The sequence below is a fragment of the Gopherus flavomarginatus genome, chromosome 8 (genome assembly GCF_025201925.1).
Source record: "Gopherus flavomarginatus isolate rGopFla2 chromosome 8, rGopFla2.mat.asm, whole genome shotgun sequence".
NCBI lineage: Eukaryota > Metazoa > Chordata > Testudines > Testudinidae > Gopherus > Gopherus flavomarginatus.
The window spans coordinates 87,540,430-87,565,775 of NC_066624.1; the positions used below are offsets into that span (position 1 = coordinate 87,540,430).

At 40.0% G+C, this 25,346-nt stretch overlaps 1 protein-coding gene across 1 annotated transcript in view; it reads left to right on the forward strand.

Moving 5' to 3' along the window:
- The first annotated feature begins 6,841 nt into the window (after positions 1-6,841).
- AADAC (arylacetamide deacetylase) overlaps positions 6,842-25,346 on the forward strand; it is a 31,401-nt gene continuing 12,896 nt past the window's right edge. Inside the window, exon 1 of the mRNA XM_050966063.1 lies at positions 6,842-6,997. Coding sequence (XP_050822020.1) covers positions 6,860-6,997 — 138 coding nt within the window. The 5' untranslated portion in view covers positions 6,842-6,859. The remainder of the gene's footprint in view (positions 6,998-25,346) is intronic.

A 25,346-nucleotide genomic window follows, 5' to 3' on the forward strand; every position in this document is an offset into this window, starting at 1 on the left:
TGCTTCATGTCAAGTTATATTTTTGCATTTCAGTGGCCAGCCTGGTGGCACACGTTTTTTGTACACTCAATATCCTCATCACCACTATTATTCTGGGCTCACAATAACTCAGAAAAAATCCAATGCAATCTGTTCCTAAAATAATTTAATAGGATGAGGGCAGCCTTTTGATAAATGTACCATTTACTAGCTATCTATGGCTTTGCTAAGGAAACTCAATTTAGATGGATTGTATGAAGTGAGCAAACTTCTTTCCCAGCAACGAATCCATGTGGCCTGTCACTTGTGCCAAATGGACACCAGATGACTGATGCAATAAAACAAAGACTGCTTTTAAATTAAGATGTCCCTAGATTTGTTTCATAGCAGGTAGGTAAATCTGAGTACTATTGTGCTCTGTTGTCAAACTGAAATTTAATTTGAACTCATCTGTTAGTACTTATTGACAATTCTGGACATTCTGGGTATTCATCACCAAATACAGTTAGTAAACAGTCAGCCACAGTTGACTTTTCCACTTGATCAAACAGTCATTAGATACAGTCTACTAAACATTCCAAACAAGCCCTAAAGTAAATGGCAAATTATGTAGTTCATCTAGGTGAGCTTTTCATAGTTCATTAATATGATGGATGATTCTGCAGCCTAACTGATGGTGATAGGTGCTATTTGAAACATTTGAGGAGAGTTTGGCTCTGGCTGTGTAGAAAAAGCTAATACTACCTCAAGACAGAAGATTTTAAGGCCCCTTTAAAAGCTAGATTCCAAAGCAGGCCTGCAGTAAGCAGGTTCTACTCATTAACTTAATTGGACTTGGTTATATCCAGCTTAGATTTGGCCCCAACTCAAATTTATGGCATAACTTTGCTTTCAGAGAGAAAAAACCTGAACTACAGTGTAATTTTGAGATGCTAAGAAAATTAGATATTTTCAGGCTAGTTTTGATTTTATTAGAAATAGTACATATGGACACACAAGGACTAGTGTGTCTAGTCATCATACTCTTCAGAGGAAATTAAAAGGGTTCATGAGAGAAGATGGGAATATAGTATACTTGGGCTAATAGTTCACTCATAGTGATACCTGAGATACCACAATTTTTATCCATAGTATTTTGGGAAGGCCTACACTATTTCACATACTACTGTATAGATTAACAACATTTCAATAGGTCTTATGTATACATGACCAGTGTACACCACTAGATGTATAAAAGACCAATCTGCAAGATCTTTACTTATGTAATGAGGAACTAGCGGAGCAGAAGCAATATATTAAGGAGCGAAGGTATTGTTTAATGGAAGCAATTTGGCATGGAGTAAGCAAGGTGACTAATGGAGTGCCACTGGAGTCAATGTGACAAACAATTTTGTTAAGTTCATGCATTAGTGACCTGTAAGAGTGACTGTGCTGTAAGATGAAGAAAGCAGTCGATGTCATAACACTGCAGGAGAGCTGTTAATACAAAGGAAGCAGAGAATGAAATTCAGAATAACTTGAACAAATAGGATGATGGATACACATGAGCATAGTAAAATTGGTGGGGCGGGTTCCCACCTTGGTCTGGAATGGGTTAAGGCCCTCGTCTGGGCACAATCAGCCCCACCTGTCTGATTCACCTGTAAGGCCTGTTGCACCTAGGAAGGCAGCTCCTTAAAAGGGAGGATCCAGCCCCCATGGAGGATGGCACAATAATATATTTGAGAGTATGCAAATATCTCCTTAAATAATTTGCGTTAAACTTCACACATGCAGCCATACAAAGCTGGATGTGCATAAACATCCATATACCTCAAATAAGAGGATTCCTTTACTAGGACTGCCAGAATTAAAATCTACGAAGTGCATGCCCTAAGTGCAGTGACTTTGTTACAATAGAATGAAAATCACAATAACATATCCTAACCAGCCTCTAGGGACATTCACTAGAGGGGTATAAGGATAATTGTGTCTTCTGGTAACCTTTACATACTGTCCTACTTGCGTGCAGTCGGCTGCCTGCATGCTCCTGCTGTAGCTATTGCCAGCCCCGAGAGCAACAAGGTGTGTCTCTGCCCAGCTCTTGGCCTTCCTAGCTGCTGTCATGGTATAATTTCCCACTCTGAACCTTAGCGTCCAAAAGATGGGGTACCAGCATGAATTCCTCTAAGCTCAATTACCAGCTCAGTACTTGTAGCGCTGCCACCAACCAGGAATTCCAGCGCCTGGTACACTCTGGTCCCCCCAAAACCTTGCCTGGGGACCCCCAAGACCCAGTCCCTCTGGATCTTAACACAAGGAAAGTAAACCCTTTCCCTCACCGTTGCCTCTCTCAGGCTTCCCCTCCCTGGGTTACCCTGGAAGATCACTGTGATTCAAACTCCTTGAATCTTAAAACAGAGAGGAAAATCCACCTTCCCCCCTCCTTCTCTCTCCTCCTCCCAGACTCTCCCTGAGAGAGAAAGTAATCCTAACACAGAGAGAAAATTAACCTTTCTCTCTCCCTTCCCTCCTTTCTCCCCACCAATTCCCTGGTGGATCCAGACCCAGTCCCCTGGGGTCTCACCAGAATAAAAAAACAATCAGGTTCTTAAACAAGAAAAGCTTTTAATTAAAGAAGGAAAAACAGTAAAAATCATCTTTGTAAATTTAAGATGGAATATGTTACAAGGTCTTTCAGCTATAGACACTGGGAATACCCTCTCAGCCTAAGTATACAAGTACAAATTAAAATCCTTTCAGCAAAATACAAATTTGAACTCCTCCCAGCCAAATACACATTTGCAAATAAAGAAAACAAACATAAGCCTAACTCGCCTTATCTACCTAGTACTCACTATTCTGGACATATAAGAGCCTGTATCAAAGAGATTGGAGAGAAACCTGGTTGCACGTCTGGTCACTCTGAGCCACCAGAGTGAACAACAACCAAAACTAACAGCACACACACAAACTTCCCTCGCTCAAGATTTGAAAGTATCCTGTCCCCCGATTGGTCCTCTGGTCAGGTGACAGCCAGGCTCACTGAACTTGTTAAGCCTTTACAGTCAAAAGAGACATGAAGTACTCCTGTTCTGTTAACCCTTACTTATCTGTTTATGACAGCTGCCTACAACCAGCTCTTCTGTCAATAGTCAGCTACCACGCTGCTTCCTCTAGACTGTCTCCTCTGACCTTAAAGAAACTCAGTATTTTTCCTATGCCTGAACTAGGCTATACTTCACTTCCGTGTACTCTGGGTTTATGGAAGTAGATGTTGAAATCGAATGAGGAGGGAGTTAAACGGTGCTGGGTAATGAGTCAGCTTATTGCAATATGTTTCCTTCTTGTTTTATGTAGTTGTGAAGAGATCCAGAAATTTGGGGAGAGATGCTTTAATACCGAGGCCCACATGGGAGTCACAAAACTGCATCCCCCCTTAGTTGATCATTCCATCTTAACAGAAATATGGTAGGTACGTAGAAGGTGATTAACTAGGGAACTGACCATGGCAAAATGGTTCTGTGAAGAAATGGAAAAATAAATATCCACCCACTGAGCCAGAGTAATCTATACTCAATATAATTAGCTGCATATAATGAGGTGGTATCTATCAACAGATTCAGACACAGCCCTTGGACTATACAGATATAGGTATCGAGGATACTACTCATTAATATTTACAGAATGTACAAGGTCTCACTCAGCTGGCTCAGATAAAAAAAAAAAGATCTAACTATATGACCTGAACACACACTGCTTTGAGATTTGAGTTAGTTTAGCTTAAAACCAATGTGTGACATTCTGTACTTTATTTTGCCCAGGACTGGAAAAGAAGTAAAAGCTGTTTAGAGCTATCCTAAGAGCGACATCCCATTTGTGTAAAGGACAACTCCTGCTCTTCTTTCTGCAATAATTTTCCCCTACTCAATGACTGGCTAAGCAGCAGTTCTGCAGAAAAGCACCTGGGGATGAGTCAGCAGTGTGCCCTTTTCGCCAGGAAGGCTCATGGCATATTGGGCTGCATTAGTAGGAACATTGCCAGCAGATCGAGGGAAGTGATTATTCCCCTCTATTCGGCACTGGTGAAGCCACATCTGGAGTATTGCGTCCAGTTTTGGAGCTCCCACTACAGAAAGGATGTGGGCAAAGTGGAAAGAGTCCAGCCGAGGGCAACGGAAATGATCAGGGGTCTGGGGCACTTGACTTACGAGGAGAGGCTGAGGGAACTGGGCTTGTGTAGTCTGCAGAAAAGAAGAGTGAGGTGGGATTTGATAGCAGCATTCAACTACCTGAAGGGGGTTTTCAAAAAGGATGGAGCTCAGCTGTTCTCAGTGATGGCAGATGACAGAATAAGAAGCAATGGTCTCAAGTTGCAGTGGGGTAGGTCTAGATTGGATATTCGGAAACACTATTTCACTAGGAGGGTGGTGAAGCGCTGGAATGGGTTACCTAGGGAGGTGGTGGAATCTCCATCCTTAGAGATTTTTAAGGCCTGGCTTGACAAAGCCCTGGCTGGGATGATTTAGTTGGTGTTGGTTCTGCTTTGAGCAGGGGGTTGGACTAGATGACCTCCTGAGGTCTCGTCCAAACCTAATCGATGATTCTATGGCAGGATACTGAGTGGTGAATCCAACTGTGGATCTGTCACTGTTGCTCTACAGATTCTCTTCCCCTGTGGAGAGATGACGCAGCTGGCATGCAAGTTTCTTTAGCTTCCTGCTAGTAAACCTGGTTGTCAATCCTATACTCCGCTCCTGACCTAGATCTGAGCTCTGATTTCAAAGGTGCTAAGTGGTATGTAGAATCCCATGGTATTCCTCTGCATAAAGGTGAATTTCACAGAAGAGGTTTCATTTGAAACACACATTTTCATTTCAGAAGCTCTTTTGATCTTGAGCAGACAAAAGTTTGTATTTCCCAATAGTGTCCATATGAATTCATTGCAACAAGAATCTATTAAGTTGAATATCATGGATATTTAAAATAGCTGAATATTTTTATAAGTAATTGTCATAAACAGATAGTTAAGGGTTAATGTCTCTTTTACCTGTAAAGGGTTAACAAACAGGGACCCAAACACCTGACCAGAGGACCAATCAGGAAACAAGATACTTTCAAATCTGGGTGGAGGGAAGCCTTTGTTTGGGGGTTTTGGGTTTGTGCATTGTTCTCTCTGGGTCCTGGACGGGACTGGAGGTGCAACCAGGTTTCTGCCAATCTCCCTGGTACAGTCTCTTATCTATTCAGAATAGTAAGTAAGTACAAAGGCGGTCATAGTCTTTTAACTTGTTTTTCTTTATTTGCAGATGTGTACTTGCTGGAAATAGCTTAAATTGTGTTTCTGCTGGAGAAAGCTTCTTTCTATTGTCTATAAGCTAAAAAACCCTGTATATTTACCATCTTGATTACAGAGACAATTTTTATGTTTTTTCCTTCTTTATTAAAGTTTTCCTCTTTTTTAGAACTTAATTGATTTTTTTTTGGGTTATCTTTTGTAAGACTCCAGGGAAGGGAGTCTGCACTCACCAGGGAATTGGTGGGAGAAAGGAAAGGGAGAAGGGAAGAAAAACCTGTTCTCTGCGTTTATCTCTGTATCTCTCTCCGGAGAAGAAGGGAGGGGAAAGGGAACATTCCTTTCAGGTGGGGATTCAAGGAATTGAATCACGGTGGTCTCCTAGTGTACCCAGGGCGGGAAGGAGCTGGGAGAAAGAAAGGAGGGGGAAGGGAAATGGTTTATTCCCCTTTGTTTTGAGACTCAAGGAATCTGGGTCTTGGGGGTCCCCAGGGAAGGGTTTGGAGGGACCAGAGGGTATCAGGCCCTGAAATTCCTGATTGGTGGCAGTGCTACAGAATCTAAGCTGGTAATTAAGCTTAGGGGAATTCATGCTAGTACCCATATTTTGGACGCTAAGGTTCAGATTTGGGAATTATACTATGACAGTAATATAATTTTTATAAGTAATATCTGTAGCCATGCAAAACCTAAGCCTAATTTCCTCCATACTAATTTTCCCCTACTGTTACTCACACCTTCTTCTCTGCTGTTTGAAATGGGCCACTCTCATTACCATTACAAAAGTGATTTTTTTCCTCCGGTGGTATCCTACTGTTAATTGAATTGTCTCATTAAACTGACCTCTCATTTGGTAAGGCAACTCACATCCTTTCATGTACTGTGTATTTATACCTGCTACTGTATTTTCCACTCCATGCATCTAATGAAGTGGGTTCTAGCCCACAAAAGCTTATGCCCAAATAAATTTGTTAGTCTCTAAGGTGCCACAAGACTCTTCATTGTTTTTGCTGATACAGACTAACATGACTACCACTCTGAAATGTGAAATCTAAGTTATTGACCATTGTCAGAAAGGTGATACTAGACTAGAAGGATGTATGGTCTGATCCGTTATGATAAATTCTATGTCTCTATCAGTGGGACATGTTTGCATTTATTTCAGGCTGCCTTCATAGTGATGAAGAACAAACTTATCAGACAGGTGGACCTTTCAGAGGCTTTTTTTTGTCTATGATCATCACTTTTGCTGCAGCTCTTAATTCGTATGCTGCACTCTGTACTTATTTTTGTAACTGCATTTTCCTCTCCAGTCTTTCAGAGCTGTGGTTCTTGCTAAAAGAGCCCATGCGTGATATCCATGTATTTACTTAGATATTTAATCTTTACATTTAAATATTGTAGCTGAATGCTTTTCACTTAAACATGCGTTTCCCCTCTGTGTGACCTCTGTTCAGGGTGATCAGATGAGAACTCACCTCCTGGGCGTGATCCAAACATAACGACAGATTAACTTTGCCCTATCAGCGTGTGCTGATTTGCAACTGTTAAGAGTCAGTGAGAACGTTTAATCTGATCAGTCTTGAAAGAAGTGGATAGCAGAGCATGGGAACTAAATCCCTATGCCTTCTTTTGGCGTCTGTTCTGGTAGCATCTTATGTTTACACACCCATTCCAGAGAATATTGAGGAACGCTGGAAACTGATGCTCATAAATGCTGGCTTTAGAACTGTATCACATATGGTAAGTTTAGAATTTTATTTACTCCAGGTGCGTATGTATGAAATTGAGTTCAAGTAATGTATTACTGTGGAGAAAAGAAAAATACAGATCAAAGAATAATATCAGTGTCTGGTTAAGTAATATCCAAAATTATATCTAAGAATACCTGAAACCAAGCAAGAAACTGTAACCCTAACACGAAATAAACTGTTAGAGAAAATGAAATCTACTAACATAAGTATGTACAATAATAGAAATATATTAATTTCAAAGCAGATAAGGAAGTGCAAACTTGTAGTTGATTAGCAATTTACTCTACAATCCTGTATAGCTAAATTGTTGCTGTTTGTTTTTTCTTCCCTCTTGAGCCCAACTAGAAATACTGTGTCAGACGTCGGAGGAAGGAAATGGAGAGATGTATTTAAATATGGTACATCATTGGGGATTTACATAGTCCGTGCGCGCATGACTGAGGTTATGAATAAACACCAGCTAATTACAGAAGTGCTAATGTAATCAATCACCTATAAAGCTCTGAGACTTTCTAATCACTTTCCCTGGGTACTGATGCAAGATCTAATTGTAATCCTGTGTGATAACAGGAGAGGCGGCTAACTCAGCAGCACAGAACTGTGTACAGCCTTCTAGAAATGCTCAAATAAATGTGTTAGTCTCTGAGGTGCCACAAGTACTCCTTTTTTTTTTTTTTGGTAGAGTAGTGTGGCTATAATGACTATACAGGACACTTTTAAATATATTCTGATGTAGCCCTACCCATTTGTCTCTATTTATTACATTTTGGGCTGCATGTTAGTCATATACTATGCAATCATCACTAACTCTTGCACACCATGTATACATAACAGGGCTTTTCGTCCTGTGTGGATAAACAACAGGGCTGTCGTTTCCAGCTCTGGGTAGTCAAATCTGTAGTATTGTGCGTGGTACAGTTTAAGAAACATACATCTTAAACTTCTGATCTACTCAAGCCCCCCCGCCTTGCCTAAAACGCAGCCTACATTTGCGAATCAGCAGAGGCTGCAGCAATTTTGATCTTTTGTTAGCTAGCTGTGAAGGTTTGTGGTTGTTGCCGGGGGGAGGGAGAGGTGTAAGCCTATGTGTTGCTCTGTAGACAGCTTTTTGCTTCGCTCTGTCAGGAATACACACAGTACTAGGCTGTAAATATCAGGGCTCAAGTTTCAGACGTGCTCCATTTGTGTGTAGGGGGAGGGGGAGCTCGTTGTCTTACCCCTTTGGTGCCCAGCTTGAGATGCTTGGGTGTGATTTGCCACAAGCGCCGCGCATCTTTCACTGACTTCGGTAGGACTTGACCGTGCTTATCTCTGAAAACGAAGCCCTGCGTCGTGTCTGGATTTGGTCACCCAAAATCATTGTCCACTTTTGAGCACTTTGGCCTGGGAGAATAAGTTTTTGGGGTGGTGGGCGATCTCTTATCGGTGTCAGTTGGGAAGCGAGTTGTGGGATCTAAGAGGGGGGAAACAGTCATTTAATTAATTTATAAATAAACTGGACTCTGCTTTTTGATGGGCTTTTGTTTTGATTTGGTCTCTGTATCTCATTCATCCTGCACTAGCTTGTCTGATCTGTTACAAATCTCGCCCTTTTGCAGGATAACTCTTGTTTGCCTTACGGACTTTGCAAGCCTGAAAACCTCCATTAGAGAGCCCCTTACCCCTCCACCGGGGAGTAAAATCACCAGTGTGAGCGGATTTCAAGTTATTCCCCCTGCTAGAGGAACTGACTGCATAACTACAAATTTTAAAGTAGTTGCTCTGGTATAATTTCATTATGGGTTTTATTTGGGATGACAAGATAGCAAATGTGAAAAATTCGGACACTTTTCCCCCCACCCCCAGGGGATGGGATAGGCTATAGTTGCCTATATAAGATAAAACCCCAAATATTGGGATGGCTGATCACCCTGGGTTTGTTTGTCATGTGCCAGGTAAGTCTGGAGGTCTGACTGGTGAGGACTAAGAAAGAGAGAGGAAAACTAACATTCAGTCCCCAGACGTACTATTAAAGGTATTCTTTTGTGTCCAAGGAAATAAAGGACTGAGAGGCTACTTAACAGGGCCCATTGTGAAAAGCTATGACTAAGGGTCTAATTGTGTCCTTTAAAACACAGAATGGACATACTGTACCATCTATTACATGAAGTAAGATGCATAGGCTGTGAGGGGGAGGTATAGCTCAGTGGTTTGAGCATTGGCCTGCTAAACCCAGAATTGTGAGTTCAATCCTTCAGGAGGCCATTTAGGAAACTGGGGTAAAAATCTGTCTGGGGATTGGTCCCCCCTTTGAGCCAGGGGGTTGGACTAGATGACTTCCTGAGGCCCCTTCCAACCCTATGATTCTGTGTCTGAGGGAGCTGGTTGTTACCCATTTGGGTAAAATTAGTAATATCACAGGGGAACAGTTGTGTCCAGGATGTGTTTGAGAGCACAAACACATTACAGTATGAGTTTGTTTCCAGGGGGAGAGACTGACATGCTTGATTGTATCAGTTCAAGATGTCAGGTAGTGAAAGTCAGGGCAGATGGGCATTATCTGAGCTTTATGGTGAAGTTCGAAGTATGTTTGGCTCTTTGCTTTTATAAGTAATGTATTCACTCAATATTTAAAAAGAAATTATTTCCAGTAGAATGTTCTATGGGTGTGCCATAAAACTCTACACAGAGCTCTTTGTAAAGATGATGATTACACAATGTGACGTGGATGATTTCAAGGACTCTGCATGAGCCCTGACTGTGAATGAATAATGCATAATAAAATGAAGAAAGCAGCATGGTCTAGAGTTCTGAGAGTCTGGAGAGCCTGAGTTTTAATCCTGGCTCTGCTGCTGACTCACTAGGTAGCCTTGGGCAAATCATGGGTTAATCTCTCTATGCTTCAGTTCCCTCATCTGTACAATAGGCATTCTATTTGCCTCTTAGAAGCACTGTGGATTAAACAGTTTGAACAGTACTTAAAATGTAGAGATGTTTATAATGTTGTAACAGAAAAACATACCATGGCTTTTTCAAATGTAAACATTTTCTCTCATACACTAATTGATTTCTATACCATGTCTGACACAATACATAGCCTAATTATTCTTTGTCTAGTCACTTCTGTCAGATGTGCTGGGAAAAATAGGGTGAGAAATGGGAACTGTTTTGAAAGTTTATAACACATGAGACGTCAGCGGGGACAAAGGAAATGTATAGAATTCAAGGTGTTAGTGCATAGTTACAAATATGTTGCAGCTGAAGCAAATCATGGTCTGCTTGCAAATTCATTGGATTGCATGGGCAAAATTCCTTGAGTAACATCATTCACCCCTAACTTATCCCAAACTTCTATAGCATGTGGTGATGGGCCATAAGTAATGTGTCTAGTACAGATGTGTATGTGGCTTGGGGAGTTGTTGGTAAAAGTTTAATATTAAACTAGAAGAGGAGAAGCCTGCAATATATCCCAGCCTGGGAAATGATAAAAGAGCTCTTTAAAATAGGCTCAAGTTACTATTATGACAGAGTTTTGTCACAATTAAATGGTGCATACAACACAGTGTGCATTGCTATAACACAGCTATCAAACATCACACTAGTACTTGAATCTGTCTAAGTGGGATACCAAGGACCCCCTGCAGCTGTAGTGTTGGCAGCATTGTCTGTACAAGCTCTGGTAATACGTTCTCATTTTTTGGGCAAGTACGGTGTTAGCATTACTGGGTCTCGTATGCAAGAAATCCATGCACGTGCATAACTCCTATTAATCATTGTGGGAGTTGTGTGCATCCAGTGCATGATCCGGCTTCCATTGAACTCTCCTGGACTTTAACAGGGTCAAGCCCTTAGAAATCGGAGACAATATGCATTGTTACATACATGTAACTACAGCAGTGTTGTCTTTTCATTTTGAAAGTGGAATTGGTACTTCTGAAGCATGTTGCATTAACTGCACTTGAGACTGACGTTCTTTCTCCATAGAACTGGTACAGTTCTGGCACCAATAGTGCAAATTTCTTCACATCAGTTGGCCAGATTATGATTTCACAAACAAGAGTGCAAAGCTGGAGGGATTTCTTTGACTCTGATGGTTTCTCTGAATTTACACCATATTCTAGCCATTCTGAATAAAGAGGTAATCCATAGAAAAGTCTTTTTAATGTATTTCCTTTAGCTCACTTATCATGTGCTGCTGAACTGCCATGTGACCAGATGGCACTGATTTGTTGTCACTTAATCATGGGTCTGAATGTGAAGAGGTGATCTAATTTAAAAGGCTGCATGTCTTTTGAGCTTTTCCATCTCTTGTTTTGCTTTAAAAACAAACACACACAAATTGCATCAAATACCAAGATAAAAGGGTGAATGAAGCTGTGAAACAGCCAATTTAAGTGTTTTCTCTCTTCCTTACAAATATCATGGGGAGTGTAGCCTATGCTTTCCAAGCCCACATTGTGCAAAGATTTCCCTGGTTTCAGATTTCAAGGGCCAGATCCTCAGAGGATGTAAATTAGCATTGCTCCACTGAAGTCTATTCCTGAGTGTGGATGCAATATATATTCGCTTCGCTTTTACCTGGACACATTGATATGGCATGCAGTTGAGTTTTAAAACCAACACTGCTGAGTTCTACTCTCCCCTACTTTGAGCATGAAAAGGTTGCTGCAGTGGATACAAGAATTCTGAAGTAAAGTGGGAGGTTTACACCTCTATTTTGTGATTGGATCCAAACTAGCAGGCACATGTCTGTCCAGAGTCCCACGGATTTCAGTGGAGCTCTCTTTGGTCACAGGTTTCCAACTGTGTGGTGCAGATTACAAGATGGTGGACCTTAGTTTGCTCATTTATATGTTAATACCAAGAACAGTCTTCCAGCTCCAAGCCATTTCATAGCAGAGCTGGTGTCTGATCTCTGGGAACACACTGGAAAGATTGGGTGTGGTGTATGGCTACACAGGACTCTGTATGTGTTTTCTCTCCGTGTAATGAAGTAATTGTGTAAAAGGGTGAAGTCAATGTGTATAAGCAGTATAAAGTGTTTGTAAAATGTTTTGATAAAGAAGAGTTTCTTTGTTGCCTGAGTAATCTACATTTTGTCAAACATTTTTCTTGCCTTCAGGACTCTGGATTGCCTCCCCGCCCGCCCCCCGGGACATTAGCATGTCCCCTATGCTGAGTTCTCTTCAGTCGTTTTGGTAAATTGACTGCTTATTCAGCTAATCTTAAAGGGATACCTTGAACTTGAAGTCTTTTCAGTGAGAAAGAACCAGAACAATTAAAAGGTTTTTTAGGCAGTGCACATGGCAATCTTAGGGGCTTTATAATCAGAGTTCTATATTTTTTAAAATATTTTTCTTTTCCATATTGCTGTTCCCACACCAAAAAAGGAAAATCAATTTACTATTCATGGCAGATTGTGAAAGTAACTATATACAAAGTGCTGTCAAATGCACAAAGTAAAGAAACTGAAAAAATAGAGGAAATGTTTTCTTATCTGCCAGTTATAGAAATCTCTGTTGTTACAATAGTAGTAGGGATAGAAGTGACACTTGTAACTGATATCCCTTGAAACCTGAGGAAGTGGATTGACAATTAAAATTCCGTAAAAAGGCCGAACACTTCTTGGGATTTAAAAAACATCAACAAGGAACAGAAAGTTCACAGCCCTGAACCTAAGAAAAATTCTCAAGAACATTTGATAGGCCAGATTTTTAGTACATTAATAGAGTTGCACCAGTGATCAATTTGGCCAACTGTATTTAGTTTTAGGGAGAGTAATAAAAGGCTGGAGTGTTGATATAAACTGTGTAATGTGTATGACTATACAATATATGGGTGGGTGAGATTCTATCAGGGCCAGCTCCAGCTTTTTTGCCACCTCAAGCAGCAAAGTGAAAGGGGGAGGGGAAAGATAAAGCCGCGATCGGCAGCAGCTCTACCATGCCGCTTCATTCTTCAGCGGCAATTTGCCAGCGGGTCCTTCGCTCCGAGAGGGACTGAAGGACCCGCCGCCAAATTGCCGCTGAAGACCCAGACATGCCACCCCTTTCCATTGGCCGCCCCAAGCACCTGCTTCCTTGGCTGGTGCCTGCAGCCAGCCCTGGATTCTGTGCATTGTGACAAAGTTCCTCCTCTACTTTGGTGGGTCCTGCGCTTATTTGGCAGATTTGCTCACCTCAGTCTGGATCAACTCCTCCTGTGTCTGATCAGGAGTTGGGAAGTTTGGGGGGAACCCGGGCCCGCCCTCTATTCTGGGTTCCAGCCCAGGGCCCTATGGATTGCAGCTGTCTATAGTGCCTCCTGTAACAGCTGCATGACAGCTACAACTCCCTAGGCTACTTCCCCCTGGCCTCCTCTAAACACCTTCTTTATCCTCACCACAGGACCTTCCTCCTGGTGTCTGATAATGCTTGTACTCCTTAGTCCTCGCAGCTCTCACTCTCAGCTCCTTGTGCCTCTTGCTCCCATCTCCTCACATGCACTTCCTCTCCCCTGACTCCCCCCAGCCTGACTGGAGTGAGCTCCTTGTTAAATCCAGGTGCCCTGATTAGCCTGCCTTGATTGGCTGCAGGTGTTCCAGTCAGCGCTGTCTGCCTTAATTGGTTCTAGCAGGTTCCTGATTACTCTAGTGCAGCCCCTGCTCTGGTCACTCAGGGAACAGAAAACTACTCACCCAGTGACCAGTATATTTGCCCTCTACCAGACTCCTCTACCCCACTGGCCTGGGTCTGTCACAGTATATATACATTAGGGCTGTCGATTAATCGCAGTTAACTCATGCAATTAACTCAAAATATTAACTGTGATTAAAAAAATTAATCATGATTAATCACACTGTTAAACAATAGAATGCCAAGTTATTAAATATTTTTGGATGTTTTTCTACATTTTCAAATATATTGATTTCTATTACAAGACAGAATATAAAGTACTCATCTTATATTATTTTTATTACAAATATTTGCACTGTAAAAATGATAAGCAAAAGAAATAGTATTTTTCAATACAAGTACTATAGTGCAATCTCTTTATTGTGAAAGTATAACTTTCACATGTAGACTTTTTTTTGTTACATAACTGCACTCAAAAACAAAACATTGTAAAACTTTAGAACCTACAAGTCCACTCAGTCCTACTTGTTCAGCCAATTGCTAAGACAAACAAGTTTGTTTATATATACGGGAGATAGTGCTGCCTGCTTCTTATTTACAATGTCCCCAGAAAGTGAGAACAGGCATTTGCATGGCTCTTTTGTAGCCGACATTGAAAGATATTTATGTGTCAGATATGCTAAACATTCATATGCCCCTTCATGCTTTGGCCACCATTCTAGAGGACATGCTTCCATGCTGATGATGCTCGTTTAAAAAAAAAGTGTTAATTAAATTTGTGACTGAACTCCTTGGGGGAGAATTGTCTCCTGCTCTGTGTTTTACCCACATTCTAACATATATTGCGTGTTATAGCAGTCTCAGATGATGGTCCAGCACATGTTCATTTTAAGAACACTGACAAAACACAAAGAAGGTACCAATGTGAGATTTCTAAGGATAGATACAGCACTTGATCCAAGGTTTAAGAATCTGAAGTGCCTTCCAAAATTTGAGAGGAACGAGAGGTGAAGCATGCTTTCAGATGTCTTAAAAGAGCAACACTTGGATGCGGAAACTACAGAACCCGAACCACCAAAAAAGAAAATCAACCTTCTGCTAGTGGCATCTGACTCGGATGATAATGAACATGTGTCGGTCCATTCTGCTTTTGATTGTTATCAAGCAGAACCCATCATCAGCATGGAAGCATGTCCTCTGGAATGGTGGTTGAAGCATGAAGGGACATATGAATCTTTAGCACATCTGGCACATAAATATCTTGCAACGCCAGCTACAACAGTTCCATGCGAATGCCTGTTCTCACTTTCAGGTGACACTGTAAGCAAGAAGCGGGCAGCAATATCTCCGGCAAATTGTAACTTGTTTGTCTGAGCGATTTACTGAAGTAAGACTGAGTTGTAGGTTCTCAAGTTTTACATTGTTTTATTTTTGAATGCATTTATTTTTTGTACAGAATTCTACATTTAGAAGTTCAATTTTCATGATGAAGGGATTGCACTACAGTACTTGTATTAGGTGAATTGGAATATACTATTGATTTTGTTTACAGAGCAAACATTTGTAATAAAAATAAATATAAAGTGAGCACTGTACACTTTGTATTCTGCATTGTAATTGAAATCAATATATTTGAAAATGTAGAAAACATCCAAAAATATTTAAATAAATGGTATTCTATTATTGTTTAACTTTGTGGTTAATTTTAATTGTGTGATTAATCACGATCAATTTTTTTAATCACTTGACAGCCCTAATATACATTCAACTTACATAGAAATACACAAGATAGAAAATATAAATTGTTCTGCATATACCCACAACCACTTGCAACAGCAGTCGCAGATACATTCTCTTATTCTCAGCTACCTCCTATTGTTTGGGTAGTTTGGATATGAGTGTTTAGATCTTTGTTTCTGAAACAGATTTTCAGATCTTGAGTTGTTTTGTATTTTGGGGAGGATGTTCTGAGCACCAGATTGACTTTCATGATCACTTCTTCCTCAGTTTAGTATGGTACTTGCCTATCTTGAGGGGGTGCTGCGGTGATTCATCTGCCAAGGTCTTTGATGGAAAATGCTGTAGAAGTGCTCAACATTATTGTTACTATAATAAAGTATTTGACGAGCTGAAAAAAAAAGAACACCTGAAGTGGGCAGCTCTAGGTCTCTGGTTGGAGGCTGAAGCTAGAGAAATTCAGACTAGTAATACAGCACAATTTTGAAGAATTTTTAACCATTGGAACAAATTACCTAGGGACCATCACAAAGTCTTTAAATCAGTATTGGCTATCTGACTAAAATGATATGCTATAGCTCAGAAGTTATGGGCCTGATGCAGAACTTAGTGGGTGAGGTTCTCTGGCCTGTGTTATGCAGGAGATCAGACTAGATGATCATAATAGTCCCTTCTGGCATTCCAAATCTACTGATCTGTGAATGCTTATATTCACTTCCCTCTCACCACTTCCACTAAATGGGCAAGTGTTAGAGGTAAGAAGGGAAGCACGTACGTTTTAAGCTAAAAGTGCTGCTGGATGTTTAAAGGTGGGGGAGATATTTTTCCATTGTGACACACAAGGTCTTCCCATTAACATGACATGCATGCCAGGAAAATGTTTCTTTCACCGTTGGAGCAGCAGAGAGAAGTCAGCTTTAAATTTTCAGACTGAACATTTCTCCCATGAAGTTAGCGAGGGATTGAGAATGCTTCAGAAAATTTTGCTATGATGTCACCGTTATTCAAACACTAATAAATGAACTTTGTATACGTACCTTTACCATTCGACTTAATCAAATATATCTTTATTTTCCCATTCACATGCCTTTGGCAAATCACTGTGCAGGGTTTGGCTGTGGGTTTCCACTGTTAACTGTGCTGACATTTTCCACAGAATGTGTTTTAGCATTCTTTGGACAATTTCACTATATGTGCATTTAGATGCAGGGCCTGATTTGTAAAAGCCTTCAGACACCGAAAGATGCATATATGCACCTAAGGGGACTTTCAAAAGCATCTAATTCCTAGAGTTAGGTGTTCAACCGCCTAGTTGAATTTTCAAAAGCACCTAATCACCTTTAATAAAACTAGCTTGTAGTAATTAAACACTCCTTTCAGGGCTTATGTTGAGTTATACTATTATTTCTAGGAATTAAATGGAAGTTAGTAATTATGTTTGATTGCAAATTCATTAAAGTATTAAACACATTTTCAGAAACAAGAGGTTGCTTAGGCATCTAATGCAGAACCAGTTTAAATAAACCTGTTAGGTTTAAAGGTGAACTCAGTGTAAAGGAGTTTAGCAGACAATGCATGATGCTTTTTTTAAGCATCAAAAATCCTACAGATGCTAAAGCTCTTTGTGCCTTCTTGAATTTAGGGCAAACTTTCAAACTTGAGTGCATGAAATTAGGCACCTAGGTTTAGCTGTGGCAGAGCAGGTTGTCTGGTAGACCAGGAATTTGTCAATTACTGTCCGTTTACATTCCAAGCTTGTTGGGACAGGGACCATTTCCTACTATGTGTTTGTACAGCACCTAGCACTATATGGCCCTAGTGCTGATGTGGCACTGGGATATGACTGAAATACAAATGTTAAATAATATGGAGTTAAATGGATAGTCTGGGGAACAGAAACAGGAACTACAGGGAGTGTGAGAGAAAACACACATTGGTTAAATAATTTTAATTAACCAGTTACCTCTACAAGGTTTCTCATTGTTCTTTGGATCTTTTTAGCTTAAGTAAAGTAGAGGCAGGATCATTATTATTTTTATTTGATTAGACAAAATAGCTTTTAAAGCAAACAAGAACTTACCTACAGCTAAATAAGAATGGTTAAATAATAGTAATGTGTCAAAAACTGAACTCAGCATGGGATGTTACATCTTTTCAGAGATAATAAATTTAGTTTAATATATTCAGCATCTTACCACAATCTTCTTACAAAGGCAAACTTTTGTGTTACTTCAGTACCAGTCTGGGCAGGTGATTTGTTGTTACTAACATGGAACTATGGATCTTTTCTTAATTCCAATCAAGTTTATTTGCCAATGGAATGGTGGCATAGCTCATGTCAGTTCAACCAAACAGTTCTACCATAGAATCTAGAACTTTAAACAAGCTACTTAATTATCAAAGAATGTTAATTCAGTTCAAAATTACCTTGCCAAGGGGATATTTGCAGCCAAGCTTTGTCACTTGTACATATACAAGACTATCACACATTAAACAAAAACAAAATATGGAGGTAATAAAGTAGAATAGCATCAAAATTATCTAGAACGTATCTCATACGCTCTTATACCACTTTACCCCAAAGTTTCAAACAGTGATAAATATCTAGCTTGCAAGCTAATTTAAAGCTCCCTCCCCTCTTTGTCTGTTAGTTCTTTTGACCAAAATCAACCTCAAAATCACACAGAGCTCTGAAAGACTCAAGATTTCTTGCAGTAGCTCTTGCTACTTTCTCTTCTAAATAGTGCTAGATTTAATTAGTGTAATGAATTTCCCCTGCTTCAATGCTCAGTTACTTTTGAATTGGCATGTCTTCTAGACCATAACAAGACTAGTTGTTAGCAGAAGGGTTACTCTCACTGACCAGGCAATAACATCTGTTCAAACTCTCTCATCCAAATGTTTTGGCTTCAGGGCATGATGTATTGAACAACACAGTATTTTGTACATTTTTCTGCTGGATGGCATAACCTGGGTCCTCTTTTTGGCAAAGAAACTGACCCATAGTTCTGATAAAGATTTGAAATGTCCAGCCAGAATCTGAGGTGTCTTTTCTCATCATCCAGTGAGAAAACAGGATGTCTCCTACTCTTTTTTTATGGCTTCTTGCAACTTTGCCTGGAAAAATCCAGTGTCTTCGTGCAAAACATCTCATGCCATAGCAGTTTTTGTAAGACATGTTGAACCATATGCTGAATACCTGCTTGCTTAGCTGCAGTCAATAATTCTCTTCTACAAGTTACTTTCCGTGGGCCCATTTGCAGTGTGATCCTTTGGCCAAATTTGCATGACTCCATACTCTTTTCATCACCACTTTTGAACTTCGAATAGAATCTTTATGTAAAGTCTCATCACATTCCTTGATGGTGTTGTCCTTGTTTAGTAGCTCATCCCAAACCAATATAAAGTCGTTTGACCCATTTGTTGTTTGTGTTACTGTAGTGCTAGGACTGCTAATTATGGACCAGGACACGCTGTGCTTGGTCAATCCCTAAAAGGAAAGAACAATGAAAGAAATCATACAAAACAGCTGTGCACAATTCTGCACCACTACAATCCCTGAACTTCAGTGGCAAGGTGAGGGAGTCCTGCCTATGAAATGATCCTAGTCTGCATATGTGCCAAACATATGGTTGATCAGGGCTTATAAAACTCCTGGTGATTCAGCACAAAGATTTACACCTCACATTGGCTTCTCAAACTGCCATTTGAATGTCTCAGTTTCTTTCATGCAAAATAAATACCTCATTAGATATGATCATTAAAGACTTGTTTTTACATAGGTATAGATCACATTTCTATTTAATATTGACAGCATGGTCCAGACTGCTTGCAGTACTTCTATGGTTGGCTAGGCCACAAACTGAAATGCAGCATCCTCAAAACTGAAGAGGTCTATTAAGAAAACTTTGATAGCTTTAATCTTTTGATACAGTTTTTTAAATCTTAATTGTCATTTTTCAGGATTATGTCTTGTGATACTGTAACAAATATAATAATGTGATCTACTCTGTTACTAATTTACAAGCATAAAGTATACAAAATAGGAAAAAAGATAACAGAAGAAGTTACATCATCATTTTGCAAGAGTTTGTGGTTGACTAGCTAATTAGCTGTTGTAGTTACTAATGCCTTGTCTACACTGGCAAGTTTCTGCACAGTAAAGCAGCTTTCTGCTGTGTACACACTGCCAAGCCATGCAGTGCACACTGTACACACTGTACAAGGTGTACACACTGCCAAGCCATGCAGTGCTCAGAAACTGCACAGTTGTAGCGCTCTAAAAATATCACTCCGATGAAAGACGTACAGCTTTCTGTGCTGGGGCTACAGCACTGCGGTGCCAGTGTAGGCACCATGGTGATTAGAAGCGCTGCGATTGGCCTCCAGGAGGTGTCCCTCAATGCCTGTTATCACCTCTCTGGCCATCGGTTTGAACTCTACTGCCCTCAGGTGACCAACCATCATCCCCACCCCGTACATTCCTTTGAAAATTTGAAAATCCCCTTCCTGTTTGCTCTGTGCTGTCTCAGTGGAAAGTCGACCATTGGAGTCGTGTTGATGGAAGTGTGCAGGGCCATTTGAAGACTAGTCTCAAGTTTGAAAGTCTCTTTCCTGTTTGCTCCGTGATCCTAAACTGCTGCTCTCTCTGACCAACATGTCATGAGTGGCAGTGGAGTTATTCCTTAAACTACAAAGGCAAGAGGAGTGTGACATTGATCTTGCCACACATAGTAGCTACGATACGAGATTGCTTGTGGCATTCACGGAGGTGCTGACCACAGTGGAACACTGCTTATGGGCTCAGGAAACAAGCACTGAGTGGTGGGATCACATCGCGGTGCATGTCTGGGATGACAAGCAGGGGCTGCAGAACTTTGGCATGAGGAAAACCACATTCATGGGTGGTGCAAAGACATGAGAATGAGAGCTGCCCTGCCTTTGGAGAAGCACGTGGCAATTGCACTGTGAAGCTGGCTATTCCAGACTGCTAGAAATCAAAGACAGAAAAGACCTGTTATGTGACCTTATTCAATCCATCTGCCAACACAGTATTGCTTTCTTCAATACATTCTCCTGAGCTTTGTTAAATGATTTGGATGAAACCCATCCAATTATTGAAAACTATATCTTACCATTAAATCAAAATACATGATGGCGGATCCTTAGGTCTATTTAGTAACATTAAAATGTGAATCTAAATAGCTCCACAAACATCAGTGAAGCTGCGTGGATTTATGTTGGTGTAATTGAGATCAAACTCTGGCTTGCTGGGCTAAATTCAGTAGTGAGTTAAGTAGTGATGCAAAAGTTGCTTGTGTGGTGTAAATTGATTGTAAAATGTGTAAATGGCAAACGTGTCACTTGCACAGATCTGGCATTTTGTGCATGTGTAAAATGAGTAACTTACATATTGAGGATGTAGAAGTTGCTGTGTAACAGGAAAAATAACTACCTGAAGGTAAAACAACATCGGGGGGAGAGATGCTTTTTCTATGACACTTCTCTTTAGTCCCCTTTGCATGTAAGTTACTCATTTTAGTAGTATAAAAGACACTATTTTTTACTGCTTACCCCCAACTTCCATACGTCACTTCTGAATGTGGCCTGTAACCTACTTGCAGGTTACTCAGGTATCAGTAATTGGTGTCTAGTTTTACTAATGCTAGGACTATGCTGATGTTGTTGATAGCAAACTTCCCTTGGGGCCAAGGTCAATGAAGCACTAGCATTCCTGTGGAACAGCTCATGGGAGGCAGTTCCTTTTTCAGGAGATGCAGAGGGCCAGGAGGGTTCATGATCTCCAAAATTATAGCCCACCTACTCACCTAAGATGATGATGATGCAAGTAACATTTGCAGTAGGAAACTCTTGGAGTTTCTTCTCTTTTCCAGCCCTTTTTTGTGGGTGTTTCTCATAATATGGGAAATCTGATCCAGATTACATAGACTAAATGATAAGGTAGAGGGTTGCTACCTTATACAAAAGGATAGTCAGTTATTAAAATATAAATCCAATAAGGGGAAGGAGAGAACAAAGTGAAAGAGAATAAGGAAAAGTACCTGCAAACTGCACTTCTGTTCACACAGCTCCATGGCTACCACCCCTGGGTCAATGAAAATGAGATGGAGGAAGGGAACCAATATATAATTCTTAGCATGAGCTCTGCTTTCCAGATCATATATTAAACTTTCACAATAAACTGCAAATTCTGCTACAGGCATGTGCCAGACCATGATTACAACAAAGTTATTGCTATCTGTCTCAGTAGCAATTAGAATGACACTGTAATGCCCACAAATCATGAATAATACTCACTTTATGGTCCAGATTATATTTGGTCCTTCAGCTAAAAGAAAATACCAATAACTCATTGCCAAAATGTGCTACAATTTCAGGGAGCCGGCACATGATATGGAGACAGCATAATAATCACTGTCCCAATGTCTCTCCCTCAGCCCCCCAGAATCACTTGTGATAAGCCTTGTATAATAACAGTTAAATAGTGTCTAATTCTAAGAGTCTGATTTTAATTTCAGAAGCTGAATCCTTGATTTACTTGCCAGCCACTGTGGCATTTCTCTGTTATTCCATTGCTCATGTATCATAACCTCATCATGTTCTTGCTAAACATTTTAAAGCAACATGAGAACTAGGTTTCAATATTTTTAAAACCCAGAGTTCCACTGGAAGGGAGGTAGGGAGGAAAAGCAAGTGGAAGAAGAAACAAGCCAGAGAAAACACAAGGCAGATTCCTTTTTAAGCTTATATCCTCTCTGTTTACACTGATGCATTCAGAAACAGCACTGAGGAAACTTCACATCGACTTTACCTGAATGTTTGATTTTGGAGAAATTAGCTGTAGCATGTGTGTTTCAAACGCAATGAAGAGTAAATAGGAATGCTACTGCTATGACTGACATAAATACTTTGGCAATTATTATTTGTGAAAGCCCTGGCTTCTGAACTGAGATATTAGACTGGTGGTGAGCAAAGAATGTGAAATAGCCTGTGCTTACCACTAACCACTTCAGCTGGAGAAACCTGTTTGTTTTTTCAAAAGACGTGTGACATAACTGAGCTACTACAGAAAATTCCGAATTTTTACATTTATATTCATGTTGTATGGCAGAGAAAGGGAAACATCATGACCATGGCCTTTCCCCAACTGTTACACCAGCTCTGTTACACCCTTATCATTTCCAGGATTTAGATGAGCTGGGTAAATTTCAAAGTGCTGGCACTTTTCAGCAGAATAAGGAATAACCCCGGTGTCCAGGTATTTCTATCAAAATCTACTGAACTGGCTTATAAAAATGGAAAGTAAATAATCTTACCCTTCTGAGGAATGGAATAGAATACTAAGTAGTTGGTGCATTCATTATTCCAGACAAAATTGGAAAAGTAAAAAATAATGAGGAAAGGTCATACAGGGGCACTAATGTTATATTAGAGATGTTTCAGATCTTATTATTTATGCCCTGTGGTTGGCAGACTCAGGCAAAGAGAGAATTTATACTGTAGGCAACATTGAATCAGCACCACAGTAGAGTTCAGGCAGTGGTTCTCTGCAGGACTGGGGAGAAAAATTCATGTGTGTAACACATGACTGGTGAGGCAGAAGTAGGATGCTGAAACAGAGAACTTGGCTGTCACGAGACAGCCTCATGACATACATGTCCTGGCGTATAATCTCTTCATTATTTGGATTATGTACAGATGAAAATTGTTTTTAATGCTCAGTTCAGGCAAACAAAACAGGAAAGAGTAGCTGCATTATTCAAAGCTTTAAAAAAGATCAGTTGGTTGCAACAGAATTTGACCCAAACTCCTGTCCTTTTCCCTTTTGCTTTTACCGTCAGCTCCATGCACAATGTGAGTGTAACTAGAGCTGTGGAAGACTGTTGCTGCAGATGGAAAGGAGAAGTGGAAGGTAACATAGCCTTCTCTCAGGAGCAAAGAATTATAATCCACAGAGGTGCATCAGTTTTTGCAGGCAGCCTATATACTGATAGCAATAATGACAGTTCTTAGCACTCTGCAAAACAAAAAGAAGAAAAAAGTTGGCCCAAATCTCTGTATATGATTTCAAAGGAGACAGTGGGTGACATTCAGTAGGGGTCAATGGAGTTACACCAGAGTTTTTACCCAATATTTACATAAGTAAACAGTTCTAGAAAAGTAAATCTATGCATCACAGTGTGGCTTCATCCAGAATATGGCATGCAGTACTGGTCACCCATCTCAAAAAGGAGTTTGCAGAATAGAGGGGATTCAGAAAAGGGCAACAAAACTGATTATGAGCATGGGAAAAACTCTCCTATGAACAGAAATGGGAAAGATTGGGATTGTTTAACTTAGAAATGAAACAAACAAGAACGGACATAATAAAAGTCTCTAATGGTCTTGAGAAGATGTATTGGTAGCTTTGGTTCTCCCTCTCTCGCAACATTAAAATAAGGTGAAATTCAAGGAAGCTAAAGGGTTCAAAACCAATCTTTTCACACTACATGAAATTAGACCGTAGAACTCATTGCCAGCAGATGTCACTGAGGGCAAAACCTTAGCACTATTCAGAGAAAGGTTGGATGTGTATACCAATAACAAGCATATCCAGTGTTATAGTAGTAAATGGTAGCCTAAATTTTGGAAGAGGTATAAAACTTTATGCTTCAGTGTTTAAGTCCTTTTCTAATGGTAAGGGATTAAGAGGACCACAATGTGATCTCTCATTATCCCACCTCTACCTAATGTGAGGTTTTCTTGCAACTTCTTCTGAAACATCTGCGTGCTGGCTATGGTCAGAAACAGGATATTGGACTAGATAGACCTTGAATCTGATCCAATATGGCAATTCCTGGGTTCCTAATTATTCTGCTATTTTGATTTTGAGTACCAAATATTAAATCGTCACACAGACAACTGCCCCTAAATGATAACAATCTCTGAAATAATCAGGGATTATTTGGAAAATGTTAATGTTTTTCCAAAAGTACTGGAACAGCTAATGGTCACAGATACTGAATAATAGGCCCTGCAAAACTCTAAAAGCTAATGAGATTGTTTGATCTCTCCATGTGCAGACCAGTGGATTTATTTATAATATGCCTTCCACTGTAATAAGGCCATTCTGCCGTATTCAAATACATTGACCCTCTGATATGGAAACCAGTTTTTGCCTCCCCAGAACAACTTCAATAAGCTAAGTAAAGGTATTTCATAAAATATCAATGTTGTTTGTTATGTATATATCATTACTCTGCTATTTTAGTGCTTGCCTAAGATCGGCTGTCTAGCATGCAACTGAAGTTATAAATGAATATAAAAGTAGATAAGCCTACATGCTGAACTGGGCTATTTAGAGTTCTAAAAGGCAGGTTTTTAAAAGTAGTTATGCTTAATATTGGTGTGAGCAGAACACTATGAGAAACTGAAATATGTTGTCGGTTACCTTACAGGAGTTACACAGGGAAACAGTAAAGAATCATATAATTCTTTGCAGTACTAACAATATATATATTCCTAAAATCAACTTCTAAAGACTTTTCAAATGTTCTAGAAACATTACTATACACATACTTTAACTCTTCGAACTAGCAGCAAGAATGCCGTGACCTAAATTTGCATTTCATAGCTGGATTCAATTGCCTCTTTCAGAAGATTCGATATAACATCTAAAGAACAGCAAGGGCACGTGTTTTCAGATAAAACATTTTATTGACAAATGCCAATTTGTGAAAACCAAAACTTTTTGTGGAAATGGAAAGCTTTTGGCAAGAAAAAAAATGGGAAGGTTGCTCAGATCCAGGATGTAATTTCTGATCAAAACAGGAAGGGGAGCGAGTGACCCTTAGATACCCAATAACCCAGTAGTAAGAGTGTTCACATGAAATGTGGAAGAGACAGAGTCAAGTCCCTGTTCTGCCTCATTTGGAGCAAGGGCTTGAATGTACATGTCTCACACAGAAGTTTTGTTCTGCACCAAAACAAAAAAAAAAGAAACCTCCC